Raw genomic sequence first — 14161 nt, forward strand, 5'->3', positions numbered from 1 at the left:
TACCTCCATTATTTAAATGCAACAGCTAGTGTAACCTCTGTTATATTGTCAAATTTTTATATCCCCACAGAATTCGTTTTTTAAAAATTTATTCGGCTCTATTCAAAAAAGGTGTGGTTATTGTAAAAGAGCTGGTTACAGCAGTCTGTGACCGCGAGGCAGCCCTCAGGGGCGGGGTTATTTAAATGAGTAGGCGGTCTCTTCACAGCCTTTCTCCCTCCTCTGGTCTCTACTGTGCAGACTCTGGTCTCTGAATCGCCAAAATGGCGGAAGATTTTGGCTTCATTTTCATCCCGGAGTCAGGTTCGGTTCGGAGATGCTTGGCTCGAGCCGCGAGGCTCCCGAACGCGACTGGGGCTGTTGAGGCCGCGGTCCAGCAGCAGTGAGCCTCGGTTTAATCTGTAGCCCAGAGCCTCGCTCTCGCTCACGGGAGGGTCAGTAGTTGTAGCCCCGCCTACTGTTAATTTACATGTATTTTGCATGCTGGTGAAGTTGAAAATGAAAAGTGGAAAAAGAAAATAATTTAAATCACCAGCAGAGAGCGCTAATCTTCCTTTGCGTTAGCATTTTAATTTTGGTACTTAAAGCGCCGTCCTTGCCAAACACTGAATCACAAACTGTCACTTTGCTATTGATTGTTCCATTTTCATTTTGTCAGACATGCAGCCCATTGCAAGGACCAATAAATAAATAAATATATATATATATATATATATATATATATATATATATTTGTTATATATATATATAACAAATATAAGGACTAATAATTATTTTTCTTTTCACAATTAGCTTTTTCATTTTAGATTTAAGTGTAAAATACCTGTATGGTAACGAAAATAAAATGGCAAAAAGCCTTTTTGTCACATATGAACTGTGCTTAAGTGAAAAATTTAATTGCAATTTAATTGATTTTTTTTTATTTTGTCATAATATTTTTACACATGTTTAAAAAAAATAAAGTGCAAAACAGTATTTGCATTTTCAATTCAGTGTTTTCATTCCCGTTTTATTTTTGTCAGGATTTACCTCCCATACAGTTACAATATTGATGTGGTAAATTCTAATCACTGGGCCTTTACTGCAGAAATCCATATGTACCACATCATTTGAGCTTAAAATGCTGTTACCACCATATAATGATCATACTGTATATTTTATAAATTTTGTTTCTTTTTAGAAAAATAAGTAAAAAATTATCCAAGCTGAAATGATCAACTGATTACAGAAATTTACCCAAAAGTTTAAATTCTGTATCTATTAGGTCAACTGAAAAGCTCAAAAACATTGGCAAATGTGATTAAGCTAAAATCACACAATTAATGTGGGTTTTATTCTGTGTTCCTCCTCCTCTGTGTTTTTTTTTACTGTAATTTAGAACTTCTCCTATCTCCTATAACATGGGTGCAGGGTTTCCCAGAACACGGAGAGCTGTGGTGATGACAGGATTTAAACTTATGATCTCCAGTCATGTGAAAAGCAGGCAGTTAGACAGTGTGTGCCACTCAAAATATATGAAGCCCTGGTCATTTCTGTGAAAACTGTATTATTTAGTGTTTAATTTTACAACTCTACAGTGGTCTAGACAACAGGCTGCTCAATAAATATGAGGAGATCATAAGTTCAGATCTCAGCAAGAGCCCAGTGCCCCATTCTCAAATGTTTCAATGAGTCAACAATTATTTTAATTTTCCTATGTTTTAAGGTTTATTGTAATGCGTATTGTTGACCAAACTGACATGAAGAACTAAAGGAATGTTGACCTACATATTTTACGTATTATAAGGTGCACTGATCAATGAACTTCCATTTCTTATTATAAGGTGCAGTGAATTATAAGGCATTTTATGCAAGAATAGTGAGGAACAATGGTGAAGCCTTGTTTCCCCTGTAACTGAGCAGGTTTTGCCACTTGGGAAACAAAACTGTTTAATTAAAAAAAACATCTTTCTTCTCCATTTTTCTCAAAAAGTCAAAACGTGCTGGATGTTAATTTACACAGATGTCTCTCCTAAAAAGTTTATTTAGGTAAGTAAAGCACTTCCATTTATTTAAAGTAAGCTTAGATTTCCAGTATTTTAGCATGTGTAGCATCAGCATTAGCATGTGGTTAGCAACGCTTAGCGCTAGTAACTGCTGCCCCCCCCGCACTACATTGAGAAACCCTGAGTGTTACGGAAAGACAGGGCGATGTTAGCTATCCGGTTCACCCCACATAGCTTGTTTTAACACGGTAAACACACAGACTACAGTCCAATATACTAATCTTTGTACGAAGAGCTAGTGCTGCAGTTTGCGGCTAATGCTAATACTGCCTTGGTGCTTGAAACTTTACTGAGACTCCTGTATAAAGCTGTACTTCAGTATAGGATTATAAGGCACACTGTCGATTTTTCGGTAAATTATATGACTTAAGTTAACACAAAAACACCATAATTTAGGTTGTCCTGACTTTGGCCTGACTTTTTTGTGCAGTTTATACTGCATCATTTTATAAAACTCATTGGGGTGTGGCCATATATATATATATATCTTATATCTTCTATCGTCAAACAAATTTAAACATTTGGCGAAGGCTGAATACTAAGCATGTTTTTTGACACAGAATAAATATATTTTTGTCACAGAATATGCAATTATAAAACTACACAATATAAGCATGAAGCCACCATAAGCACATTTTAACTAATACTAATACACTTTATGTCTGCGATGGGATTAAAATGGGATTTAATTGCACATAATGGGTGGATTTTATCTGATATTTCAAGTTGGATTACTCGCTGATATTTGACAACAGGTTGAGATCACCATGCTGGTTAGATAGTGTAATTATTGCTGTTGGATATGAAATGTGTATCACATCTACTGTATATGTTACTCTGAACCTGAGTGTGAAATCAGGCATCTGCCTGTTCAAACGAATGAGTCACTGTCAGGTATAAAATAATTGGGTTTTGTTTTCATTTTCAGCTGAATAGTTTCCATTGCTGATAATTTGGTGCATCCATTGCTTTATAATTTTGAAATAATACGTTTCTCAGTGTACATTTCATGAGTAAGGGAACTCAGTTCAGGGGTTCTGCTTTGAGCTAGAAGGACAAAACCTCCTTTTACAAAAGAAGCCAAGTGTAAATTATAAGTGACTAAAAAAAGAAAAAGAGAGTAAAAAGAAGAAATTGTGTGACTGAAGGGTGTAGAACTTTAGCATGGGATGTTTAAATGATCTTAGCTTGAGAGAAGTTTGAAACTAAGATGCCCAAGTACATTTTCAGCAAAGACAGTGTAAAAAAAAATAAATCCATGCCCTCCAATGTACGGTAAAATGTAAATCATAGTGCAGAACATACCGTGTGAAACTGAAAGTTATCTCATTTTCAGGGGTGTAAACAGAGGTAAACGTTTATGCCAGTGTGGATTGCATAACTCTGTTACATGTCTACAAGCTGCTACAATTTTCTCATTAATCTAGTGAGCATTTAAGCCTTTTTAGGATAGATTTAGAGCACTGTAAGCATGGAGGATGCTGCTGGAGCACTGGGAGCACTCAGAGCACTCGGAGCATTCTAGCATGAGACTCACAATTATCCGGATAAAATAAGCAGGTGGCAACGAGATAAGAACGCATGGAAAACACTAACTGCCTTTTCCTTTCTGATGACCGGAAAAAAACTGAGCTCTGGGTGTGGGGTCTGTCACTCCCCTATAATTACAAAGCCAGCGCTTTACTGCAGACCCATGCTATGCTCATAATTACACACAGTTCAGCATAAAGTGCTGGTTAATGAAACTAGATGAGCAGGATATGGTCAGAAGTAGCTCAGCTACAGCTGCGTGAAATGATGTACACTACTGTTACACACTAGGTTTGCCCCCTCATTTGCATTTGACGCTTTTAAGCGTGAAAAAAAACAGCACTACATACATTATTACATATGTCAACCCAGTTTACACGCTCCCCAGTTTCCTGGAGTGGGATTATACCTAGCCCTTCACTGCAGTGCATTTGAAAACTTTTGATTTTCTATTGAAAAAAAAAAAATACATAGTCCTATACTTGGCTTAATTTCAGGAAGCCAATCTGAATAGGTTCAACTTAAACCCAATTAAAACAGGAAAAAATTGAGATGCTCAGATGCTTCTTATCTGATGTGACACTCCAATTTCAGTTCTTAATGGGATTTAAATGTCATCAATGTTCTGCAAGCCAAACCTCTGCTTGTTGTTAGAGAGTGTCACATATCACACATCGTGTCACATATCAGGGCTAAGAACTGCCTACTTTGAATGGTTTGACAGGAAAGGTTGTGCCAAATGTCTCTTGCTGCAACGATAACGTGCACTTGTAGAATGTAAAATCAGATCCCATCTTGTCACACTAGGGATGCATTTTATTGACAAGATCCAGATACTAGGGGTTGGCATTATGGCTCTAAAGTAATATCACAATATTTCATGGTATTTATGTCATAACAATTCTCTTGGCGATGTGACAAAACACTGAATAAAAAAATAAAAAAAACTAAGAAGACACTACTGCAACAAAATGAAAATTACATTTTATTATTGCCTACGTTATGAAATGGCACACCCCTAACTGAGATATTAAAAAATACAAGAATTTTATCAGATTTGTAACAGAGGTCAATGACACAGAATGTCATGATATTAATAATGCACTCCAACTATCTCCTTATATCCAGGATTAAAGTAAAATAAATGATACTGGACAGATATAATCTGTCTCTAGTAGATATATAATGGGTATATCCAGATACACAACATATGTTAAAACCCTGGCCTCTATTTAGCAATCTATAGACAAGCCATCAATTGTGGACCATACAGCTTGATTTAGGGCGTGTAAGTATGTCTTCGCTATCGTAACAACAGGAAATGTATGCCTCGACACAAGCAAAAGGCATGTACGAATCCTCGTACTAAATTATGAATGTGCATTGGATGTAACTTGAAATAAACTAATCAGCGCGCCTTTGAGTGTTTATTTCTGTTAAGACTGAACATAAACACTAGAACACACAGACATTGAAATAAAGATGTTTTCTGGTCTCAAAAAAATATTTAAAATTATTTAGTTTAATACAGCTCTGAAAAAAATAAGAGACCACTTTAAATGACGAGTTTATTCGTTACCAAATTGAAACCTCTGGAATATAATTAAGAGGAAGATAGATGATCACAAGCCATCAAACCAAGATGAACTACTTGAATTTTGACAATAGGAATGGTAGAAAGTAACCCAAAAGCAGTGTGTAAGACTGGTGGAAGAGAACATGCCAAGATGCATGAAAACTGTGATTAAAAAACAGGGTTTTTCCACCAAATATTGATTTAAGAACTCTATGAAACTCTATGAAACTTGAATATGAACTATTTTTCTTTGCATTATTTGAGGCCTGAAAGCTCTGCATCTTTTTTGTTATAGCAAATATGCAGTAAAAATGTCCCTTGTTTTTACTGTAATATGGACTGAACTGTCTCTGTAGATGCTCTGTAGATACACAAGATTTTAATGCATAATATATTACACACTACATCATTTAGAACTGTGGTCAGATATTTTAAGTTTAAAGATGTCTAGTATGGGATGGCAGAGGGTCACATATAGTTGCCACTGGTCAGTGTTGTAGTTTAATATAGATCATAATGATCACTCCCAAGCTTTGCTGACAGAGAGGAAACTCCTAGTCAGACCACAAGCATTCATGAGTGGATACAGCAGCTCTAATTCAGCTCAATTTCAGTAATTATTATAATGACCTTCTAACATACGCTACAAGCAAAATGTGAGGATGCACGGAAAATCCAGACAGGGGAACATGTATGAAATTAGGAAATTGATTTAAAATTAAATAGATTTAAAAGAAATTTATGGATTGCTTTTTTTTGTGCTAAAATGTGTGACACCTTTTTTGCAGAACAAGTGGAAGAAATCCAATCTGCATTAGGAGCACAGTATGTAAGAGGTGCAGATTGGTGCTATTAGAAAGTTAGAACATTGCTGAATCTCCCTTTACCAATACAATTTCATGGTACATTTGTTAAATGGTAATCAGTTGAATGCAAAGAGTTTGCGAAACAAAACAGCAGTAAGAACAAACAGAGAAGTGCACTTTAACTGAAATTACTGGTAGAGAGGGTGAACGTAAGTGTGGAAATGTTATAACGAGAGATATACTGTTAGTGCTTTCTAGGTCTTTATAGCCTACTGTAGGAGGTTGTTTTCACTAAAAGTTGCAGTTTGTGACACTATAGCAATTTGCAAATTGTACACATGGGTATTCGCCGATTTATTTTACATCCAGTAGTAAACACTAACAATTATTATTAAAATATTAATTCTATATCTGCTAATAAATCTATTTGACAATACTTCTTTATGTGCTCATTTTAATTTTATGTGTTCGTTTGTGGCTTTGCCCCCTCATTATCTGTCCATTATTTGTACCTGGCGTGTCTGCAGCATACAAATAATTTAAATGCCTAGAACCATCTTTTGATCTCTAATACACACAATATAACAAGTAAAAAAAAATGTATTCTATTTACCTGGCATTTTCTCATCTGCTTTGCTGGGTTCTGCAGGTTTGACAGAAGGTTCTGCGACAGGCTCTGCTGCCTTGCTCTCTGCACCTTTGGCTGGAGGAGACTTGGGTGTCTTGTGGCTTGGTGGCTCTGCACAGGCGGGCTTCTTTCCCAGCTGGAGCTGGCTGGTGAACTTCTCATGCTGACAGAGAGACAGAAGAATGAACGTGGTCAGAGACAGAAAATGTCACCTGTCATCAGATGTTAAAGTGCAAACAAAAGAGCTGTTTTTTTTTCTCAAGTGTGAGAAGAACACCAGTAATGTGACCCTCAGCCTAATTTGAAGGACAGATGTAGCAGCTTAATGCTCAAATGTTATCATATGCCTTATAATAAGACATTTTCACAGTAAACGCAGCTGTTGCATTTTTACATATTTACATGAAAACAGAGTTAGTGTATATTACCTTCAGAGCTTCCTCTGGAACATGAAGCTCTCCTCGGACCACCGTAAACAAGTTGGTATGTGAGACAGGTTAAGGAGGGAGAGGGACAACACACTGGTCTGTACAACATGTTAAATCAATGCCTAAAGAGCACAGATACTGTACAAACAAATTGTACAATAAAAAAGGGACACTAATATTAGCAATAACACCATTACATATAGAATTGTGAATGTGAGACACCTCTCGAAATGTTATGTTAACAATAAAAATAATCAACAATGCAACAAACTATCATAACTGTCATAAATATATTTGCAAAAAAAAAAAAACATAAAAAAGAATGTCCTATATCTATAATGTCCTGTTCTATATCTTAATTTGCTTAAATTAAATCAGTCAGTAATATTTCATTAACAATTTTGTTTTAAATACATATAATATATGTATTTATATAATATATATTATATAATATATAATTATATATTATTATATAATATATAATTAAATAAGTATATTCCAATCCCTTCAATGATCTCCATGGGCTGCTTCTACAAACATTAGTGAAAGCGAGCCCCTTGTGATACACATAAAAGCTGTACAAGACATCATTAACTGTGACACATAATGCGGACAAGGAGTGACATCAGGTCTTATGAAAGGATATCATATCCAAACCTCAGCTTGTCATCAATCTTCAGAGTGATGTACATCTGCTCCTGGATGCGGACATCATTCACAAATGTCTGAAAGCAAATATTATTATTATTATTATATATTATCTTATCAACCATATATAATGCCTACGAGTTCTTAATGAGATCGTGATGAAAGGAACTTTCAGAGAGGTCACATAAAGCATGGAATGTCTTAGGATATGAGGAGACGTATTTGCAGGATTACACTCTGAGGATGTTTACTGAATTCATTTCAATATCCCTGGATTCTGGCTTCTTTAATCTGATGTAAAACCAAATCCACTACCTTACAGCACAAGTTTGGAAATAATCGTTTGTGTTGTTGGGGCTTACAGCTCCAAATCTCTGAGCACAGAGGGAGTCTAACTCTGAATCCCATTACTGCAGAGCAGTCCTCCTTCAGCTTCTCTTCATGGCTCATAAAACACACCGTTCCATCATTAAATTCAACTTCAAATGGATACTCCTTCTGCAGGGCATTTATAGACCTGCTGTCACAACGAGCACGACCTCATAAAGTCATTGATCCTTCTGAAAGTGTATCATTGTGTGTTTCTGTCACGCTCTCAAGCCTCCTCTCTCCACTCCATAAACCCCATAGACTCCACTTCCCATAATACACCTCTGACTCAGGACACTGTTATATGACCATCATTAGCCAATCAGGAACTGTTCTCAAGATCCACATCGTTTAAGTTTTAAGAATCACTCTCACCTGCATGTATGTACAGTACATATTTCCCTTTAGTTTGGATCTATCTTTGCCAAGTATTGCCAACACTGCTGATTTAGCATCCAAAGCAATCTTTGTCTTGTTCTCCTAGCTGTTACTAATCTCTTCTTGCCTTCCATTTACTTTTGTTATTTGCACCTTTTGGATCTGTTACCTGTTTGTTATTGTTAATATTATTGTTCTGTATTTGACTTGGATTATGTCCACCGTTTTTGCCTCTCTCCTGCCCAGGTCTGCATTGCTCGATCTTGGCTTGTTAATTTGTTACCTTCTATCTTTGCAAAGTAATGCCAACACTACTGACGTTGCATATCAAGTGTTCTTTGTATTGTTCTCCCAGCTGTTAGCGATCTCTGCTTGCATTCCGTTTTTCTCTTGTCGTCTGCAACTTTTGGGTTTGTTTGTTAATAGTCTTGCTGTTCTGGTTTTGATCTGGTTATGTACATCGTTTTTCCCCCTGTCCTGCCCTGGTCTACTTTGTTTGGGTTTGGGTTGCCACGAAGAGACAACAGCACGCATACTGTAAGCTACAGCTATAGAAAAGGGTGAGGTGTCTATTTTTCTACTGAACAGGTAATCACCAAGCTTCAGTAAGGTTGCTAACCATAGCGGGGTAATTTATCACCAACACTAGCCTAGTAGTGACGAGCATTTTGGACGCTGAAATGAATATATTTATAGATTAGCTACAAAGTATGACTCATTGACTCTTGCCACTCCATGTTAATCTAGCAGTTTGTGTGAGCTTTGCATATGGGGAGGAGTGGGAGGGGCAGAAAACTCTCTCCAATGTTTGGAATTTGGACTCCTGTAGCTACTTTACACACTAGCACCTTTAGAGTTTAGAGTTAAGTTTTGGATATTATCATTACCTGTAATCTGTAAATATCTACACTATTTGCACAAAAGTGTTGGGACACACCTCTTAATTACTGATTTCAGGTGTTTCACTTAGTCCCACTGCAACTGCCATATAAAATCAAGCACAATGCCTTGCAACTTGCCTTTATAAACATAAGTGACAGAATGGGTGGGATATTGTTCGCTCCTAGGTATTCCACAATTAACTTTGAAGACCAAAATAAGTCTCACTACATTAAGCACTAGTCAGTGTTAAGGAGTGCAGAAAAGTCTCTAGCACACTCCTGATAATAACTGCAGAACTCCACACATGTTAAACCTGCAAAGATGGTCTCACCCTATACTAATGTCTGTAGATTTAGAATGAATGTCATAAAAGCACCTCTAGGTGTAATAAGTAGGTGTCTCAGTACTTACACATTACCCAACACTGTGTCCTGAGTCTGACAATGTATAAAAACATTCATGTCTCTGTATGTGTTAGCCATCTGAATACTGAGGTCTCAAATATCACAGGCTTCCTCAGGAGCTGGAGAAAGGACAGGGAGCTGACCTCACTGACAAAGCATTTCCACATCAGTTTAAAGTTTCCTATCCAAATAGCTGAGCGTCTGCTTCATTATTTCATATTTATGGATAAAAACAGCATGCTGCAATGCGGCTGTTCTCACAGCGGACCCCAAGAAAGTCCCTAATCTTGCTCTTGATGATCTGTTTTTGGGTGAAAAGGCAAAAATCAGGGCCTCCCAGAAGAGTGGTTAAAATGCCACTGATGTATATTACGCTTTGCTGATTCGTGAAATCTCAAACATAGTGGTGGGCAATATGGCACAAAGAAAGCATTGTTTTTACATTGCAAATTATTATCCTAAATAATACAATTATTAATATCACTCCTGTTCCATTTCAATGTAATTTTTTAATGAAACGTAGTTCACAAATCGCCTTTATTATTATTTCTTCTAATTCAAGCTCATCATGTTAAAAGCACAAATGTAAAAAGCTAAATAAGTATATTTTTTTATTCATAGTCCATTAATACTAAAGCCATCCTAACTATGAATTATTTAGTGAACAAAAAAAGTGTTGAAACAAACCAGAATATATTTTATACCTTTGTTATTATTCAAAGTAGCACCTTTTGCTAAGATGACAGATTTGTACATATTGGCTGGATTTTCTCAGTAACTAAGTAAACTATCCATAAAATTACAAGAATTTTTGGAAGTATCCTCAAGTTCAGTCGCAAAGACCATAAAAAATTATATGATGAAACTGGCTCTCATCAGAACTGCCCCAGGAAAGGAAGACCAAGAGTGACCTATGTTGCACAGGATAAGCTACCAGCCTCAGAAACCGAAAGTAAACAGCACCTCAGATCAGAGCCACCTAAAATAAAAAGTATTTTGTTTGTTTAACACTTTTAAGTTATGTTGCTTCAGAGTCTGGATGACGTTAGTGTTCATTTACAATGTAGGAAAAATAAAAAAAAGAAAAACATTGAATGACAAGGTGTGTCCAAACAGTTGATCAGATTTGTATGTGAAACTTTGCTTTTTAATAATCTGATTTGTTCTAAATGTACTATTTGCAATTAAATATAAAAAATATTAAATCATTTTCTATTTTACTTTATTTTATTTTGTTACATATATAGTCCTTTATCAGTTTAATTTTAATCTATATAACCAGGACTAATTATGCTATATAGGACTAATTCAATATAAAAATATTAATTATTTTTCTATTTTACTTTATTTTATTATGTTACATATATAGTCCTTTATCAGTTTAATTTTAACTTATATAACCAGGTCTAATTATGCTCTCAGACATCTATCCAGTCAGTAATCTTGAAGCGCTGTCAATATCCACAATACATGCATTCTAACACAGCCCACTGAAACATGTAATGAAAAACTGCAAATCAAATAAAAACATTCTTTCCTTTAAATTATGTGTTAAAAATCACAGCTACAGAAAATAGACACTGTTCACTCTGCTGTTTTGTACTGGTGAATCAGCAGAAAGCACGGCGAGGAAAAGACGGGCAGACAGTTAATAAAACGCAGACAGTACAGAAGAGGAGGAGGAAGGAGGGTGGAGGCGGCTGTGCAGTCAGGATTTAATTTGTCCAGCAGCAGCAGAGATTTTCCTGCCACAACTGGGCAGGAAGAGGAATACCAAAGCATGACTCAACGGGAAGAGCTCTGAGTCGCACTTCCTGTTTTAGAAACTGTATCACACGGAGCTGCTTCTACTGACCTCAATCAGAGGAGCTGCACTAACAATAACACATGACTCAAAACCAAGCAGCACTGACCACTGCCCTCAAAACAGCACTGACCACTGTACTGAACACTGCACTGAACACTGCCCTCAAAACAGTACTGAACACTGCCCTCAAAACAGTACTGAACACTGTACTGAACACTGCCCTCAAAACAGTACTGAACACTGCACAGAACACTGCATCTATAACAGCACTGAACACTGTACTGAACACTGCACTAAACACTGCCCTCAAAACAGTACTGAACACTGCACTGAACACTGTACTGAACACTGCATTGAACACTGCATCTATAACAGCACTGAAGTTTGCTCTCAACACAGCACTCACCCTCACCACAACACTCACCACAGCACTCAACACAACACTGAACACTGCACTCAACACAACACTCAACACAGCACTCAACACAACACTCAACACATTACTGAACACTGCACAGAACACTGCATCTATAACAGCACTGAACACTGTACTGAACACTGCCCTCAAAACAGTACCGAACACTGTACTGAACACTGCACAGAACACTGCATCTATAACAGCACTGAACACTGTACTGAACACTGCACTAAACACTGCCCTCAAAACAGTACTGAACACTGCACTGAACACTGCATCTATAACAGCACTGAAGTTTGCACTCAACACAGCACTCACCCTCACCACAACACTCACCACAGCACTCAACACAACACTGAACACTGCACTCAACACAACACTCAACACAGCACTCAACACAACACTGAACACATTACTGAACACTGCACTCAACACAACACTCAACACAACACTGAACACAGCACTCAACACAAAACTGAACATAGCATTGAACACTGCACTCAATGCAACACTGAACACAACACTAAACACATCACTGACCAATGTCTTCAAAACAACACTGAACACTGCATTGATCACTGTGCTGACCACTGCACTGAATATAGCACTGACCACTGCAGTTAACACAGTACTCACCACAGCACTCAACACGGCACTAACCACTGCACTGAATATCGCACTAACCACTGCACTCAAAACAGCACGGAACACTGCAACACTATGCTAAAAGTGTTTCTTCATAAAGCACTAAAGCCATGTATACATCTATAAACAGCTTGCATAAACGATGGGCATACAATTAAATTCCATAATAGGCTGATGTAAAACATAATATGATTGTGTGCTAGGCTACAAGTAAAAAAAAAATAACAGTATTAACGCAGTAACAGATTTTAAATGAGCAGATCAGAATAGCTCTGAACTGGACGCAAGCTCTCGGTTCAGAGCCCTGATCAAAATCACCATAAATACTATAATAACACGGGCTATTTTGTATTAATACGTAGGCTTTAATAATACAGAAACAGGCTGCTTCAGAGGGACAAGTGCATTAGCACTGGGCTGGTGGATTAGTGCTAGACTAGTGGTCACATACTCACCCCATTAAGACTCCCCAGGTCCTTCACTTTGTGCTCATCACTGGTGGCTTCGTAGTTGATCACAGCATGCTGCTTGTCAACGCTGCGAGACTGCAAACACACACACACACAGACACACACACACACAGAGACACACACCAAGAATATCAGAAGAGCTATCAAAGAAGTCTTTTATCTCTGCTCATCATCAGTTATACGAATTCTCATGCTATTTCGGGCAGCAGCTTCATTGCCAGGACAAATGAATTCAACATTCAGCCTCGCATTGTTTAAAGTAGAGATTATCTACATTCACCAAGTGTCTGACGTGATTATGAAGTGAAGATCTGAAGGCTATAAAACTGATCTCATCTTCTGCATTGCTCCACATTATAAATAATCTTGTGGATTTGACAGCAGGAGATTTTTATTGCTGGAGGGTGAATTGTAGGGAATAGAACGGTTGATCTGAAGCTAGTCTTTGGGAACGCACATATGCTTTCTGAGCAACACGCTGAAGTTTCCCTGCTGATTAAGTTAGTGATTTAACCAAGACTTCCAAACTAGATAAACCCTCCCCCATAGACATGAGGCACCATCAGAGACTGTGAAAGAACTAAGCAATATCACCGGAGAAAGGGAGACGAGCAGTGTAAGTGCTGCTGGGAGTTTTTCTGGGCTATTTTATATTGTTTCTGAATGTAATCTTGTTCTCATGAGGTACACTTAAAAGGTTTGTGTGGTTTTTTTGCACCAAAAAACAGCTCATCTCTTTTCACCTCCCTTTATTTCGTAAGATTAAAGAGGCTGTGGATGACAGCTGTGGCTGTGTCTTTAATACCGAGCACATTGTAGCTCTATAGTTACAGTCCATGTTGTGCTGATATGAGTAGATCAGACACAGCACTGCTGCTGGAGTTTTTAAACACTGAGTAGCTGTAAAGTCAGAGACAGAAACTATGTTGCTGGAAAGTTTGTGTTGATCACCAACCATCTAGTCCTATTCTTAGTCCAGCAGTGACAATGAAATTTTTAAAAACTCCAGCAGCACAGCTGTGTCTGAATCACTAAACACACCATCCTGTGTAACTGCAGTGCTGAGAATGACCCCCCAACCCAAATAATAGCTGCTCTGTCATGGTCCTGTGGGATCCTGACCACTG

The 14161-nt window shown here is 37.4% G+C and overlaps 1 protein-coding gene across 7 annotated transcripts in view; it reads right to left on the minus strand.

Moving 5' to 3' along the window:
* The window catches only part of cep170aa (centrosomal protein 170Aa), an 86185-nt gene that overhangs the window by 45344 nt on the left and 26680 nt on the right, over nt 1–14161 (minus strand). For all 7 annotated transcript variants that reach the window (XM_049481361.1, XM_049481357.1, XM_049481356.1 and 4 more), the window contains exons 3-6: nt 13020–13109; nt 7657–7738; nt 7014–7069; nt 6571–6748 (exon numbers count right to left, since the gene is read on the minus strand). In XM_049481361.1, the coding sequence (XP_049337318.1) occupies nt 6571–6748; nt 7014–7069; nt 7657–7738; nt 13020–13109 (406 nt within the window). The remainder of the gene's footprint in view (nt 1–6570; nt 6749–7013; nt 7070–7656; nt 7739–13019; nt 13110–14161) is intronic.

Source organism: Astyanax mexicanus, chromosome 7, assembly GCF_023375975.1.
Source record: "Astyanax mexicanus isolate ESR-SI-001 chromosome 7, AstMex3_surface, whole genome shotgun sequence".
NCBI classification, from domain to species: Eukaryota; Metazoa; Chordata; class Actinopteri; order Characiformes; family Acestrorhamphidae; genus Astyanax; species Astyanax mexicanus.